This window comes from Chelonoidis abingdonii, chromosome 3 (genome assembly GCF_003597395.2).
Source record: "Chelonoidis abingdonii isolate Lonesome George chromosome 3, CheloAbing_2.0, whole genome shotgun sequence".
Classification (NCBI taxonomy): Eukaryota; Metazoa; Chordata; order Testudines; family Testudinidae; genus Chelonoidis; species Chelonoidis abingdonii.
The window spans coordinates 169,635,323-169,648,690 of NC_133771.1; the positions used below are offsets into that span (position 1 = coordinate 169,635,323).

Below are 13,368 nucleotides of genomic sequence, written 5' to 3' on the forward strand. Positions count from 1 at the left end.
GCCTCTATAACTATTTGTAGCATCTCTGGTGTAGGTCAGAAGGATTACTGACGCTCTGATTTTCCTCTACCATAAATGCCCTTCGGAATTCTCTATCACAAGACTTGCCATTCCTGTTCCATTTTGAATTTCAAGCATCGAGTACAGACTCTTCACTTAGCCTGCTTTTTGATGTACCTCATCACAAGACTTCAGGTATAGAACAGCCTTATATACCATCACTCTCTTGGGAACTCAAGATTTTTGAGCTCCCGTGGAAGAAGCCCAATTTTCCCCAAGTTGGCAAAAGGCTTCCAAAAGCAACTCTCAGCTCAAATTCCTCATAATGACAATGAGAATGCAAGGAGACTAAGCAACTAGCAGCCAATCTATACCTTCAGAGCCCACTCATTTGGGCTCCTGGAATTTACATGGCTAACCCTATTTGTGTGGACGATGCTACAAAATGAATTCAGACTGCAATTGCTTACCATTAAACAAAAAAACACAACACTTCACGTTGCTTTAAGTTAGTAAGGTTAAGTGGCCCAAGTTGTTAAATTACCAATTAGATATTTGTGACACATTGGTTTCAAATACATTTTATACATAGGCTATAATTTTTCTCTCTGCATATATCATCATGTATAAAAGGCATCAAGTTTCAACTCGAAAATATTATTTTTGGTATTTGCCTATACGGCAGATATATAAAAAAAGCTATTTCTATATTTTACCTCCACATTCTGATTGGCTGGTAAGCATCACATCATCAAGTCCACTTAAATCCTTTTGAACTAAAAAAAGGACAGAGGGGAAAGGCATAGATATATTTTTATATCACAAAATATACATTAATTTAAATATCAAGCAAAGGGAAGAAGAGACTTATTAATGCAGTCTTATCACAGATAGAGAGTTGTGTTTGAAGCAACTGCACTCAAACCTGCTTTCAAATGTATTCATTTTGGATTGCCAAAACTGCTACATCATAACAACTGTGGTTTTAATTCTTTCAATTCTTTGAGGCCTTAAAGGTTTAAAAAGATTAAACAGCAAAGGTGCCTATTTAGGAGAACTACATGAAGCCTCAGTACCACATTACTGTATCCAAATTCAATTGTGATGATGGCATTTAATCCCACTATAGACTATTCTGCTGCTCCACAATTCTTATGGAAATTTAAGATTTGAGGGACTTGCAAACATGCATACAATTTAACAAGACACACAAGCTTTCAATTTGGAAAACAATATTCTAGAGTAACATCCTGCACCAGATGTCTGGAATAAGCCATGAACTCGGCACTGCCAGCTGGACCGCAAATGGGAGTTTGTTTTATCATCTTGCCACACACACCCATTGAAGCAATACATGAAAGGGCAAAAGAAAATTCTGAGATAAACCCTGAAGTCTGCTGTCTTGTGCATTACCATTGCAGTCAAGATATTCTCCACACCACCAGGTAATATTTCATGACTCGGGTGGTTCTCAAACAAAAACAAATTCCTTTAGACTTTCTCCAAAGCTGTAGAGACAGAGTTGGGGGGAGAGGGAGGGAAACCCACTCATCTTCTCATGAAAAATGAGCAGAATTTTTGCCTAGAAAAGTGGTCTTTGAAGAGACTAGTTCCTTAAAGGGGAGTGAGGGGAAGAGGAGGCAGGAAGTGGAGCCACTCCCATTTGCTCTTTCATGAAAAGGCCTTGGGGAAGGCAGAGAGTGCAGGGCACCACTGTTCTTTTGCATAAGGCAAAGAGAGAAGTGGGAACAGAGTGGCATTCTAAGGGTATGTCTTCACTAGCAGCAGGACTTTAACGTGGTTGTGTAGTCCCAGCACTGTAAAACAAAAAAACTCACCACCCTCATGAGGGGAGTAGCTCCCAGTGCTGGTGCACTGTCGACACTGCCACTTTACAGCGCTGAAACTGGCAGTGCTCAGGGGGGTGTTTTTTCACATTCCTGAGTGAGAATGTTGCAGCACTGTAAAGTGGCAGTGTAGACAGGCCTAAGAGAAGCAGGAGGAGGAACTGAGAGTCTCTCTCCTGAGGGTCTTAGGCCATGGCTACACTTGCAAGTTGCAGCGCTGGTGAGGGGGTTACAGCGCTGCAACTTAGCAGGTGTCTACACTTAAAAGCTCAGCCAGCGCTGCAACTCCCTGTTTGCAGCGCTGGCTGTACACCTGGGTCCGCTCGTTTGTAGCGCAGCCAGCGCTGGTGATGCAGCGCTGGTCATCAGTGTGGCACTCACCAGCGCTGTAATTGGCCTCCAGGGTATTAGGAGGTATCCCAGCATGCCTTTTCAGCCTCTACGTCATCGCTTCGCACTCCACTGCCCTGGGCTCAGAGCCTGGAGAGGAGGGGGAGGTTGTAGAGAACCGAGAGGGAGGCTACTGAGGTGTTTGGAGACTCCCAGGAGTCATGCAGGCAGGAGCTATTTTCCAGCCAGGAAGAAGCTAGCCAGTCGCCGCCGCTGGGACTTGGTAGTGAGGAACCAGCAGAGGAGCCTGTTCCTGGTAAGAAGCTTTATTAAGGATGCAAATGTTTTGGAGCAGGGGGCTATGGCTGCCTGCAAGCATGCTAGATGTGGAATAACCCATTGATTTCCCTGTAGCTGCTCTTTGCTTTCCACAAGCCACAGAAAACCCATGGCTTCCACAGTGAAGCAACCCCACCCCACCCCCTTCCCAGGTGAGCTGCCGTGTGCAAGAGGCTCTGAGAGTAGCTGCTGTGGCAGATGTGGGTGTAGGTTCAGTGTTTATTTCCCTGTAGCTGCTCTTTGCTTTTCACAAGTCACAGAACCCCATGGCTTCCACAGTGAAGCAACCCACACCCACCCCACCCCACCCTCCCAGGTGAGCCACGTGGCAGCCCCCCTTCCACTGTGAGCCGCGTGTGGGGAAACTCGCCATCTCTATCTGCAGCTGCGGCCTCTCTGTGCTATGCTCAGAATGTGTAAATGATGCTACAAAAACTCTTAAAAACAATGGAGGCTCTGTATTACAGTTTATCTCTGTGTTTTTTTAAAGTGACCTTGAATACTGTCCATCAGTGCAGACTTCTGAAAGACTGCAAAGCTTAAGAAAAAACCAAGGAAGACTAGGAAGAGATGAAGCAGTATGAATCTGTATTCCACAGAAAATAAAAGTTGCAAGACTGGAGGATAAGGAAACCATGAAAAAGGAACAGGCTGCCAGATAATTCCTTTCTCTGCAGCCTTCTCCTCTTGCTACCAAGAAGCACAGTCAGCAGGGATGACTTAAAAAAAAGCCTCTCATTTCTTTCATGTATATTTCACTTTCCATAACTATATGAATAAAATTATTACATTGCATCATATCTGCTGTTGATTGGTTATTAATGACTGCCTTTCACGTGTGTGGGTCCGCCACTCCCTGGGGGGGGCACATTGTGTTGGTTCCACTGCTCCCTGCAGAGTTAATGCCCTGGAAAATGCAGGGCAGCAGTGGACATGGGGCTGGCTGAAGGCAGGGCAGGGCTGACTGGAGGTAGTTCTGCGCTGCCGCAGGGCAAGGATTGGGGCTGGTTGGAGACAAGGGGTGGGGCGGGCTGGCTTCAGGCAGGGCCGCAGGGGTGGCGTGCAGAGGGTTTGCAGGGCTGGAGGACAGAGGAGTGTGGGACAGTGGCTTCAGGCAGTGGGGTGCAGCAGGGGTTGACTGGAAACAGGGCAGGGGGTGCGGGCTGGGCAGAGTGTGCAGAGCTGGTGCGGCAGCAGTGCTGTGGGGCTGGCTGGCTTTGGGAGGCTGCAGGGGTGTGTGACAGGGGTGGCTGGAGCAGGACAAGGTGTTTGGCAGAGGTGGCTGTGGGCACAGGGTGCCGAGCTGGCTGCAGCGGGGGCCGGACTGGTGTGGGCAGGTCATGGGTGCAGCAGAGGCAGCTGGAACCCCAGCCCTTAAGTAGTCCCAAACCCCCTTCTACTCGGGGACCTTTTAAATAGCCGCGGGAGCGCTCGGAATGCAAGAGGGAGGGGCTCCGGCGGCTATTTGAAGACCCGGGTGGCAGAGGCAGCTGGGAGCCCCAGGACTTTTAATACCTCCCTCACTGCCCCAGGCTCGGGGGGGCTATTTAAAGGGCCAGAGTCCAGACGGGAGAGCGGGGGCTTGCCGCCTCCAGCCAGAGCCGCCGGCCTTGCCGCACTGCCGCCGGAGCGGCAAGCCCGCGTCTCTGCTCTCCCGGCTGGAGCCCCGGTCAGAGCGCGGCAAAGCCCCGCGTCTCTGCTCTCCCAGCTGGAGCCCCGGTCAGAGCTCGGCAAGCCCGCACTCCGCTCTCCCGATGGAGCCCCGGTCAGAGCTCGGCCGCCCCACGTCTCCGCTCTCCTGGCTAGAGCCCTGGTCAGAGCGCGGCAAGCTCTGCGACTCCGCTCCCCTGGCCGGAGCGCAACAAAGCCCCGCCGCCCCACTTCATGGCTGGAGCCCGGCCGAGCGCCGCAAGCCCCGCCGCCCGGCTGGAGCTCTGCTGGAAGAGCAGGGCCATGCGCGCTCCCGCCGGCGCTTCACTCAAAGGAGCGGGACCATGGAGCAGACCGCAGCCGGGACGGGGTAAGTTTAAAAAAAAAAAAAATTAAAAAGGTGCCTAAGGTGCGGGGCCCTCTTAGGCCGGGGTCCGATTGCCTGGCAGCACGGGTCGTTGGAACAGGAAGCGGAATGACCCGCACCCCTTCCGTCCCCTTCCACAACCCACAGCGACAAAATGGGACGAGGTGCTCTGTGGGATAGCTGCCCACAATGCACACTCACAACAGCGCTGCAACTGGTGCAAGTGTGGACACACTGCAGCGCTGGTCGCTGTCAGTGTGGACACACTGCAGCGCTGGCCGTACACAGCTGTACGAGCACAGCTGTAACTACCAGCGCTGCAAAACTGCCAATGTAGCCACAGCCTTAGAGCTCTGCAAAAGGGAAAGAGGGCCTGAACTCCTTACCAGGAGGGCAGGGGAGAGCAGACAATTCACTAATAAGGGAGAGAGCACATGGAGAATCCATAATTTGTGCATTTATAGGATAACCCATAATTTAGGTGCTGAGAGCCCAGAATTCATTAACTGGGGGGGTCAGTTGATTTTGTTTGGGGAAGACAGCAATTAGCTAGGAGTGTGGGTTGAAGAAGCATTATTTATGGGGTGAAGTTATGTAGATGTGGCAATATATCTTAAATAGGTGTGGTTTTAGATGAGGGGTATACAGGCCCTCCAGACCAGCAGACTTAGGTTTCTCCCCCATTGTAAAGAAAGGATATGTCTACACTGCAGAAACAGACCCACGGCAACAAGTCTTAAAGCCCAGGTCAACTAATTCAGGCTTATACTGCAGGGCTAAAACTAGCAATGTAGATGTCCCCACTTGTGCTGGAGTCCAGGCTCTACAACCTGTTGAGGGGGTGGATTTCGGACCCTGCACTCCAGCCAGAACCAGAACGTCTACACTGCTATTTTTAGTCCCACACCACCAACTCTGTGAGCCCAAGTCAGTTGATCCAGGCTCTGAGACTTGCTGCCACATGTCTTTTTTTTTTTTTTTTTTTTTTTGCAGTGTAGACATACCCACTGTCACATCTTTTCCTATTAGTGTCCTTAAAAGTGGATGGCTTAGCTATACCTGCCTGTTTAAAAATAAACACAAATGTCACAAAAGAGGAAATGATGGTTAAGATGTTAAGAAAGTTCACAAAAATAAGTGACAAGGTCACTTCTGAACTAGTCCTTAGAATATTTCCCGATTTCCAGGTGGGCGAGGCCAGGTCATGAATAGATTCATTTTGGGGGAAAGAAAAGGTGGCCGTGATAATGCACATAGAAAGAAAGACTCCCTAGGTCACTTGTCTAAAGGATTTGGCAATTGGTGTAGGAGGAGAATAACTGGGGGGGAGGGGCAGGGGGTGGGAAAGAGGTTGGTACAATGTGTATATGTACATGCTTGCAAGGTAGAGGAGGGGCCACTGCTTGTTTGGAGAGAAAGGAACATTATACATTTGCACTATGATGCAGCTAACAGGGGATGAGTACTCAAGGTTAAAAAGAATTAATGGGCCAAATTACCCTATTTGTGTACACCTCATGCAATCCCATTGAGTTCAGTGCTGTATTTGGTCCAATCTAATATTTTGCCATGGAGTGAGGTTTCAGAATTAATGTGGCATCCTATCTACCATCATGCTAGTATGAATAAGGATTATGAAGGCCATTAACCCTCATCCTTCAAGCATCAACTACTATGAAGTGATAAATAAAGTTTCAAACAATTGTCCAGGTCCAGCTGAGGAAATCTGTACTCCTCATAAGATTATGGATCAACCGCTAGATACAAGATTCCAAATTAGATGAACTGCTGGCCTGTTCTGGTGTAGGCACGCCTCTATGCAATGTAGTTTGCTGCTCGGAACGGAGTTTCAGATGCTGACTCAACCATATTGAAAGATTTCTTCATTCTTGTACATAGAACTCCATCAAATGAAGAAATCTTTATATATAAACTATATTGAAAGAAAAAAAAAAGTCTCTCTCCCCCCCTCAAGGTAGTCTGTTTCAGAAAAAAACTGTACAAAATAGATGTTGACTTTCCTGCTCTCTGAACTTTAGAAATGCTTTTTGTTAGGTTGTTCAGTCTCTCTCTATTTGTTGTTAAAATACTTTTTACCACTGGAAATGAAGCCTCCATCTCTACACCAGGTTTTGAAACACTGAAGTTAACAGAAGGCAAAATAATTAAATGAATTTAAGTACTACCTCGCCTTCACTGCAGTATCCAAGTACCTAAAGAATCATAACCAAGATTTTAAAAGGAGGGTGCTTAAAATTAGACTGTTAAAATCAGCAGCCTGACTTTTCAGAAGGGTGGAGCATCCAAAGTAGCGTGTTTAACATCACTGGGTGCTGTGGCTTCTCTGCCCTCCTGAAAACTAAGGCCTCACATTTTAGGATCTTAACGTTAGGCTCTCCCCACCTCACCTTTTTTTTTTTTTTTTTTTTTAAGATTTGGCCCATAACTAGTGCACTACACAGTTTAAAAAGGCAACCGAGAGCCTGATCATTGATCTAGCAGGGGTCATTGACAATGCCATGCAGGAAACTCAAGTTCATCTTCCAAAGCCAGGTTTGCAAGACTGCTAAGAGTCAACATTTATAGCCCCTAGGAGCTAAAGAGTCTAGAGTGAGAGAATGCTACAGATCCTTTGTAAGTAAATCCCTTCATCAGTTCCCTTTCAAAAAAGGAAGTCCTAAAATAATTTAAAGGACCAATAGTCATCCCAAGGCTGGGGGGGTGTCAGAATAGGACTCGGAAGTACTTGCATTTAACAATGTTAAACCTGCCTGAAACAGGAATACAAGTTTAGATATCTGCATAAATCAGGAGGGGAAAAAAAGTCACAGTTGAGTACTAGTACTGCCATCTAGAGGATTTGAATGTAGTTATTTCTCGTTTTCAGTGTTGGTTTTGAATTCACTGTTCTATCCCAGTAATCTGGTTAGATTATAGGCTTTAAGAAAGGACAACAACCTGGAAGCCACATTTATGCCTGACAATGTATGTCCTGTAGCTGCAAACACTATTGAAAATTACTATATCGGATTCAGAAAATATATTTCTATATTTTTTCAAGTTCGTTCACTTTGTGCATTCAACGGAATTTAGTGTCTAATCAGTTTCACAGTTTCTCCTTAACAATCAGTATATTTCTCCCTTCCTAAAAAGAGCCCTTGTAAATTTCACATGGGGAAGAAGAATGGTCCAGGGGCCAGGGCACTAGCCTAGCACTTGGGAAACATGGGCTCAGTTTCCTGCTCTGCCACAGACTTCTTATGTGACCTTAGGCAAGTCAGTCACTTAGCCTTTTCTCTGTCTCAGTTCCTCATCTGTAACATGAGGATAGTATCAGCACTTCCCTACCTCACAGAGGTGTTCTGAAGATAGCTAGATTAAAGGTCGTGAGTCACTCAGATACTATCATGGAGGCCACATAAATACCTAAAATATATAATCAAGTAGCAGAGAGATCCTGGCAAACATTTTACAAAGGAATTTTTAAAAAGAACACTCTGTGTGAAGGTTGCACATCAGAATCTGGGTTTTTGAAAAAAATAAATATCTTTTTTTTTTAAATAATCAAACAGTGCCCTTTTAAATGTTGTTACCTTTAGATATAATAGCTACCTTCAGGGGTTAAAAAGCTCAACAGTTTGTTTCCTTGTTTGGACAAGCCAAATACTCAGTCACTATTATATTAGCATCTGTAAGCTTTCAAATACTTAAAATCAACACATATATAGAATATACTATACAAGTAATTGTGAGAGCTAAACATTAAGAGATTCTAAGAACAGCCACATAACCTGCAGCCTTCTAGCACTGAAAGGATGTTTTTTTAAATTGCTTATAAAAAACCAAGAGGTCAGATTACATCACAGAAGAAACCCAACCTTCAGAACTGCAGTCAGATAAGCTGTCAATCAGGGAATCAGATAAAGGCTCTACAGGACCAATCAATTCTGAACCATCATGCACCTCACCACCCTGAAAAAAGGAGGAAAAAAATATGCATTTAACTGTTGTGTACCAGGTATAGTCTCATTATCGTACAACAGCAAAGAAGGTGGATGTGGTCAACTGGGTTTGAGAGATCTATTCAACTCTCAATTCGTTTACCTTTAAATCAGCTAGTCATTGAACTGAACTAGTTGAACAAGCTGAAATGAAGAAAATATTCTCCCTGCATTTGCTGTACAAGTTACTATTGTCAAAAGCATTTCACGTCAAAAGTCTTGTCAAAAGCATTTACTGTTGTCTGCATTTCAACAAACTCTGGTTCCAGATGCTTAGCCAGTGAATTCCCTCAGTTCAGAGATCTGACTTCTTAAAAACATGGCAGCAGACATGTATAGTAGAACCTCAGCATTACGAACATCTTGGGAATGAAGGTTGTTTGTAACTCTGAACAAGATGTTACGGCTATTCTTTTAAAACTTCACAACTGAATCTTGACTCAATACAGCTTTGAAACTTTCCCTTAATTTTTTAGTAGTTTATGTTTTATAAAGTACTGTATCTGCTCTGGGGAAGGGAGGAGGTCTCTGCTGCTGCCTGATTACATACTTCTGGTTCCAAACATGATGTGTGGTTAACTGGTCAGTTCGTAACTTTGGTGTTCATAACTCTGAGGTTCTACTGTACTGTTTAATACTATTTTTGTATTTAAATTATTTTGAAATATTATAGTAACTTTATGCCTTATCATAGATTTTAAACTGAATATACATTTTAAAAAAATCTAACTTAAAATTAAGTAAAAAAAAAAAAAAGTCTACTGATCAGACACTCAAAGTCTGGTCACTGCAGGTGGGGGAGGCAGGGAGGCACCGAGTCATTACCTGTACCAGCCCCTACTCAGGCAGGGTCACCTCCTACCTGCATCAGGCGGCTCTAGCTCCCAGTCCCAGCTCTGCAGGCAAGTCCCTCCCAACCCACGCAGGGAAGGGGGGAGAGGGGAAAAGCAGCGAGTGATGGAGGGAGGGGGAAAGAGGTACAAATAGGGGCAGGGCCTCAGGGGGAAGGGGAAGTTCCAGCATTCCTGCTAGCAACCCTAGGTATAGATGCTTTTTCTAATTTATGATGGACACTCAAGTACTTTAGATCATAATATTTATTTTTCTTAAGCAAGGGAGGGGGTTTTATTATGTGTTTTTAAACCACACAAAACCTAATCAAAACAGAAATATTTTCAAAAAATAACCCAGGCACAAAATGCAGTTGCTGCAGTGAAAGACAACAAAGTGGAACAGTCCAGCCTATTAGCAGTGTCAATACCAAAGCTGGATGTGAACTAAAATAACTATTAAAGTATTTTAAAATTCACTTTTTCATAATGTGGTAAAGGTAGAAATACCTATATTAAATATGATTTTATCTTTATATCACTATAAACACATAGGCTCTGAACTTCAGACATCCATGCAATCTCATTGATTTCAATTGGACTATTTACGTATGTAAAGTTAATCATGTACATATGTGTTTGCAGGACTGAGGACTAATAATAAAACATACATTGTAGGAAGCTTTTAGATTTATCTTCTGTAAATCAAACCTTTTAAAATGTTACTCTGCATATGGTGCTTTCAAAAGGGAAAGAACTATATGCTAAGATTTTAATATAAAAATCCCAAACAAGTTAGTCACTGTCCTAAACCATATCCTGGAGTTTGGTTACCATAAATAGTTATGCGCTGCAAAAGCTGTAGTAGTTTGCAAATGGCTTCCTACATACATTATTTGTTTTGTTACTGAACTGTATTACAATCCCTAATGACAGTCAATACTGAAAAGTTTAACTAGTTTTCCCTCGGTTCAAAGTATATTAACAGCTGCATAAAAATACAGAAATAGTTATACTTTATTATTTCCCTCCAGAGCATCTTGGATCAAATAGCATTGGTATTGCTCTGCAGACCTCCAGTATGTTTAATAAATCAATGGAAAAAAAAATCAAAGCCCTTTCCCTGAGGGTCCTACAGAATATTTTCAATTTAGAGGGGGAGGTACAGTGTCCTTGCTCGTTAAGAGCCTCACTTCCAGCTCCCAGCCAAGTCAATGGAAAGACTCCCATTCGCTTCAAAGAGAGCATCTGATCAGGCCTAAAGTCACTTCACAATTTATGGAGTAATGGAGCAGCAGCATTAAAACTTAATTTATATCGCTATTTAGACGAGGCACATCTAGATTATCACAGAAATATTAACGAACCTTAAAAAAGTCTTCAAACTGTTTGCTCTTATATAGAGCAGGAATGTTGGCAGAAAACTGCAGCAGATCCTCAGCACATTGTCTTCTTTCTTTAATCACAGACTCATCAAACCGCCCTAGAACAGAAATATGAATTGACATTTTTTAGAAATAACTAAAGTGAACATTTACTTTACAAGAAACCCTCAGAAGAGAATGCCCTGCATCTATGAAAGTCACTCAAATGCTTCAGGAGACTGTGGCAATCTTCACACTTCAGAGTCTCAACTGTCCCTAGCATCGTCGTCTGCAATACACTTAAGTAATGAAAGCTGGCAGCCATGGCAGGAATTCTTGGCTCTCGCGTTCTAAGAATATGTGAGGCAACACCCTTGATTAGCCAAGAGACACTAACATATGTCCACTGAGATCTAAAAGTAACTGATGTATTGCTCTATTTCACAAGATGCTCGTCAATGTCAGTCTTAATTATGGCCCCAATCCTGGAAGGAGCTGAGCACTTGCCACTCACTCTCCAGAAAGCATACAGGGAAAGGGTAGAGGAAGTGCTACTAAAATCCAGAAGATAGAGAGAGAATATTATGGAGATCTATTGCCATGGAAGTCCTTTATGGAGACTATAAGCAGTGTCAGAGACACCCAGCCATGTTGAAGCCATGCTGCTAGGCACCAAGGATGGTAAAGCACTAGCCTTTTCTCCAGAATAGCGCCTGGCTTCACACAGGAGGGTGTTCCTTTCCTCATGGGTTCAAGAGGATTGCAGAGCTGCGAGGCAGCACAGTCTTCAAAATTCACACTCCTTCCCTTACTGCTTCCCCATGCCATGCCCCAAATCCCTCCCACTGAAGGAGAGATTATTAACGTTCACCTTAGAGTCCCCTCCACCCCCATGACTGGGGGAAGCAGTGAAGGAATAATCTGGCCTATTAGTTACATATATACAGTGGCAACTGAACCTCACTTCCTAAAGGCTTTCATTCCAATTGTGTCACAGCTACTTTATCATGCAAAATAGATAGTTACAAAAGATAAAGGAACAAAAGTTAAGGGGACTAGACCAGAGAAAACAAAATAGATGGCGAACACTTCTGCACAGAGGAACAAGAGACTGGGAGACAAATTCAAGAAAAAGTTTCACCACAGCAGCATGGCTGTCAGAACAAGGAATAATGGTCTCAAGTTGCAATGAGGGAGGTCTAGGTTGGATATCAGGAAAAACTTTTCTCACTAGGAGGGTGGTGAAGCACTGGAGTGGGTTACCGAGGGAGGTGGTGGAATCACCGTCCTTAGAGGTTTTTAAGGTCAGGCTTGACAAAGCCCTGGCTGGGATGATTTAGCTGGAGATTGGTCCTGCTTTGAGCAGGGGGTTGGACTAGATGACCTCCTGAGGTTACCTTCCAACCCTGATATTCTATGATTCTATAAGACTGCCTGATAACACTGAAAGCTAACTTTGAAGATGACTGTAGAAAACCACATAGAACAAAAAAAGAGCAAATCTCATTTATATTAGGGACATGCAAAAAATAATAATAAAAATCCAGATAGAAAATGTCAAAATAGGATTTTTTTCAGCCTCTCTCAAATGAAGAGTTTTCATGTGGTAGTGGGGGAAAGAAAAAGCCCCTCTCCTCACACCACCAAACAGGATCAATGTCTAAGTTCACAAAAAAGTGTTTTTGGGTGTGGAGTAGTTTGTTCTTCTAAACTAACAAGGACATGATATGGAAGAATAAAAAATTCTCACCTCTGAAAAATCTCACCACTGAAAAAAAATTTCATTTATTGAAATAGCACGGTCTTACAAATCTAAACTCTAAATACAACAGACATACTGACTTTAACAAAAACCCTGCTGAAAAGACGTCAAACAGCCAGCTAAGCTGGAATCTATAACATCCACAAAAAGCACACTGCAGATTTGAATTGTCCCATTAAAAGTTTAGCAATTGCAATGCTTTTTAGTTCTTTAACCCATGCTGTCTCAGTAGGGCCACTATGAACTATAATAGTCAGAGGTCGAAATATCAGATCACGTTGGCTTGTCTGTGCACTATATATAAAGTGCACCCACTTGTATAAAGCCACTGTCACAAACACTGATCACAGTGATGGCTCTCATTTCGTACACTCCTGCCCCCCTCTTCCTCATAGTCTCAAGTTGGTATTCTTTTCAACTGCTCCTATACTTGGATGGATCAGTCTCTCATTTCTCAACCATTGCTCCTGGGGGAATTCTGCACCAAAAAGATGTAAATTTTGTGAACAATATTTTAGAATTCTGTAAAATAATGCAACATCATCCAGCTAGTTTCAATTACTTTGGTAATTTATTGACACAATACAATACAATACAATGGATGGAGAATGGGAGTGGGGAGCATTGGAGGAAATCACCAAACCCCCTCTGTCTAATAATAATGTAGCTAGTATTGACCCTTTACTTCTAGTTATTAGTCAACAAATATATGCAGCCATATGCTCAGTGTAGCATCATAGGCACTTGAAGAGCAAGTGAGGGCTAGGGACTCAAACTCACAAATTTATACTGGCTACTGACCATCTCCAAAAAAGGTCAGTAGCAAACAGTCCATGGAGCACATTTTGATAGGAAATTTTTTCAGTTCAAAAATTTAG

At 43.6% G+C, this 13,368-nt stretch overlaps 1 protein-coding gene across 2 annotated transcripts in view; it reads right to left on the bottom strand.

The window, feature by feature from the left end:
- Positions 1 to 13,368, bottom strand: part of RPS6KC1 (ribosomal protein S6 kinase C1) — a 134,635-nt gene that overhangs the window by 100,472 nt on the left and 20,795 nt on the right. For both annotated transcript variants that reach the window (XM_032771241.2, XM_075064327.1), the window contains 3 exons: positions 10,732 to 10,847; positions 8,412 to 8,505; positions 717 to 776 (listed from right to left, as the gene is read on the bottom strand). In XM_032771241.2, coding sequence (XP_032627132.1) covers positions 717 to 776; positions 8,412 to 8,505; positions 10,732 to 10,847 — 270 coding nt within the window. The remainder of the gene's footprint in view (positions 1 to 716; positions 777 to 8,411; positions 8,506 to 10,731; positions 10,848 to 13,368) is intronic.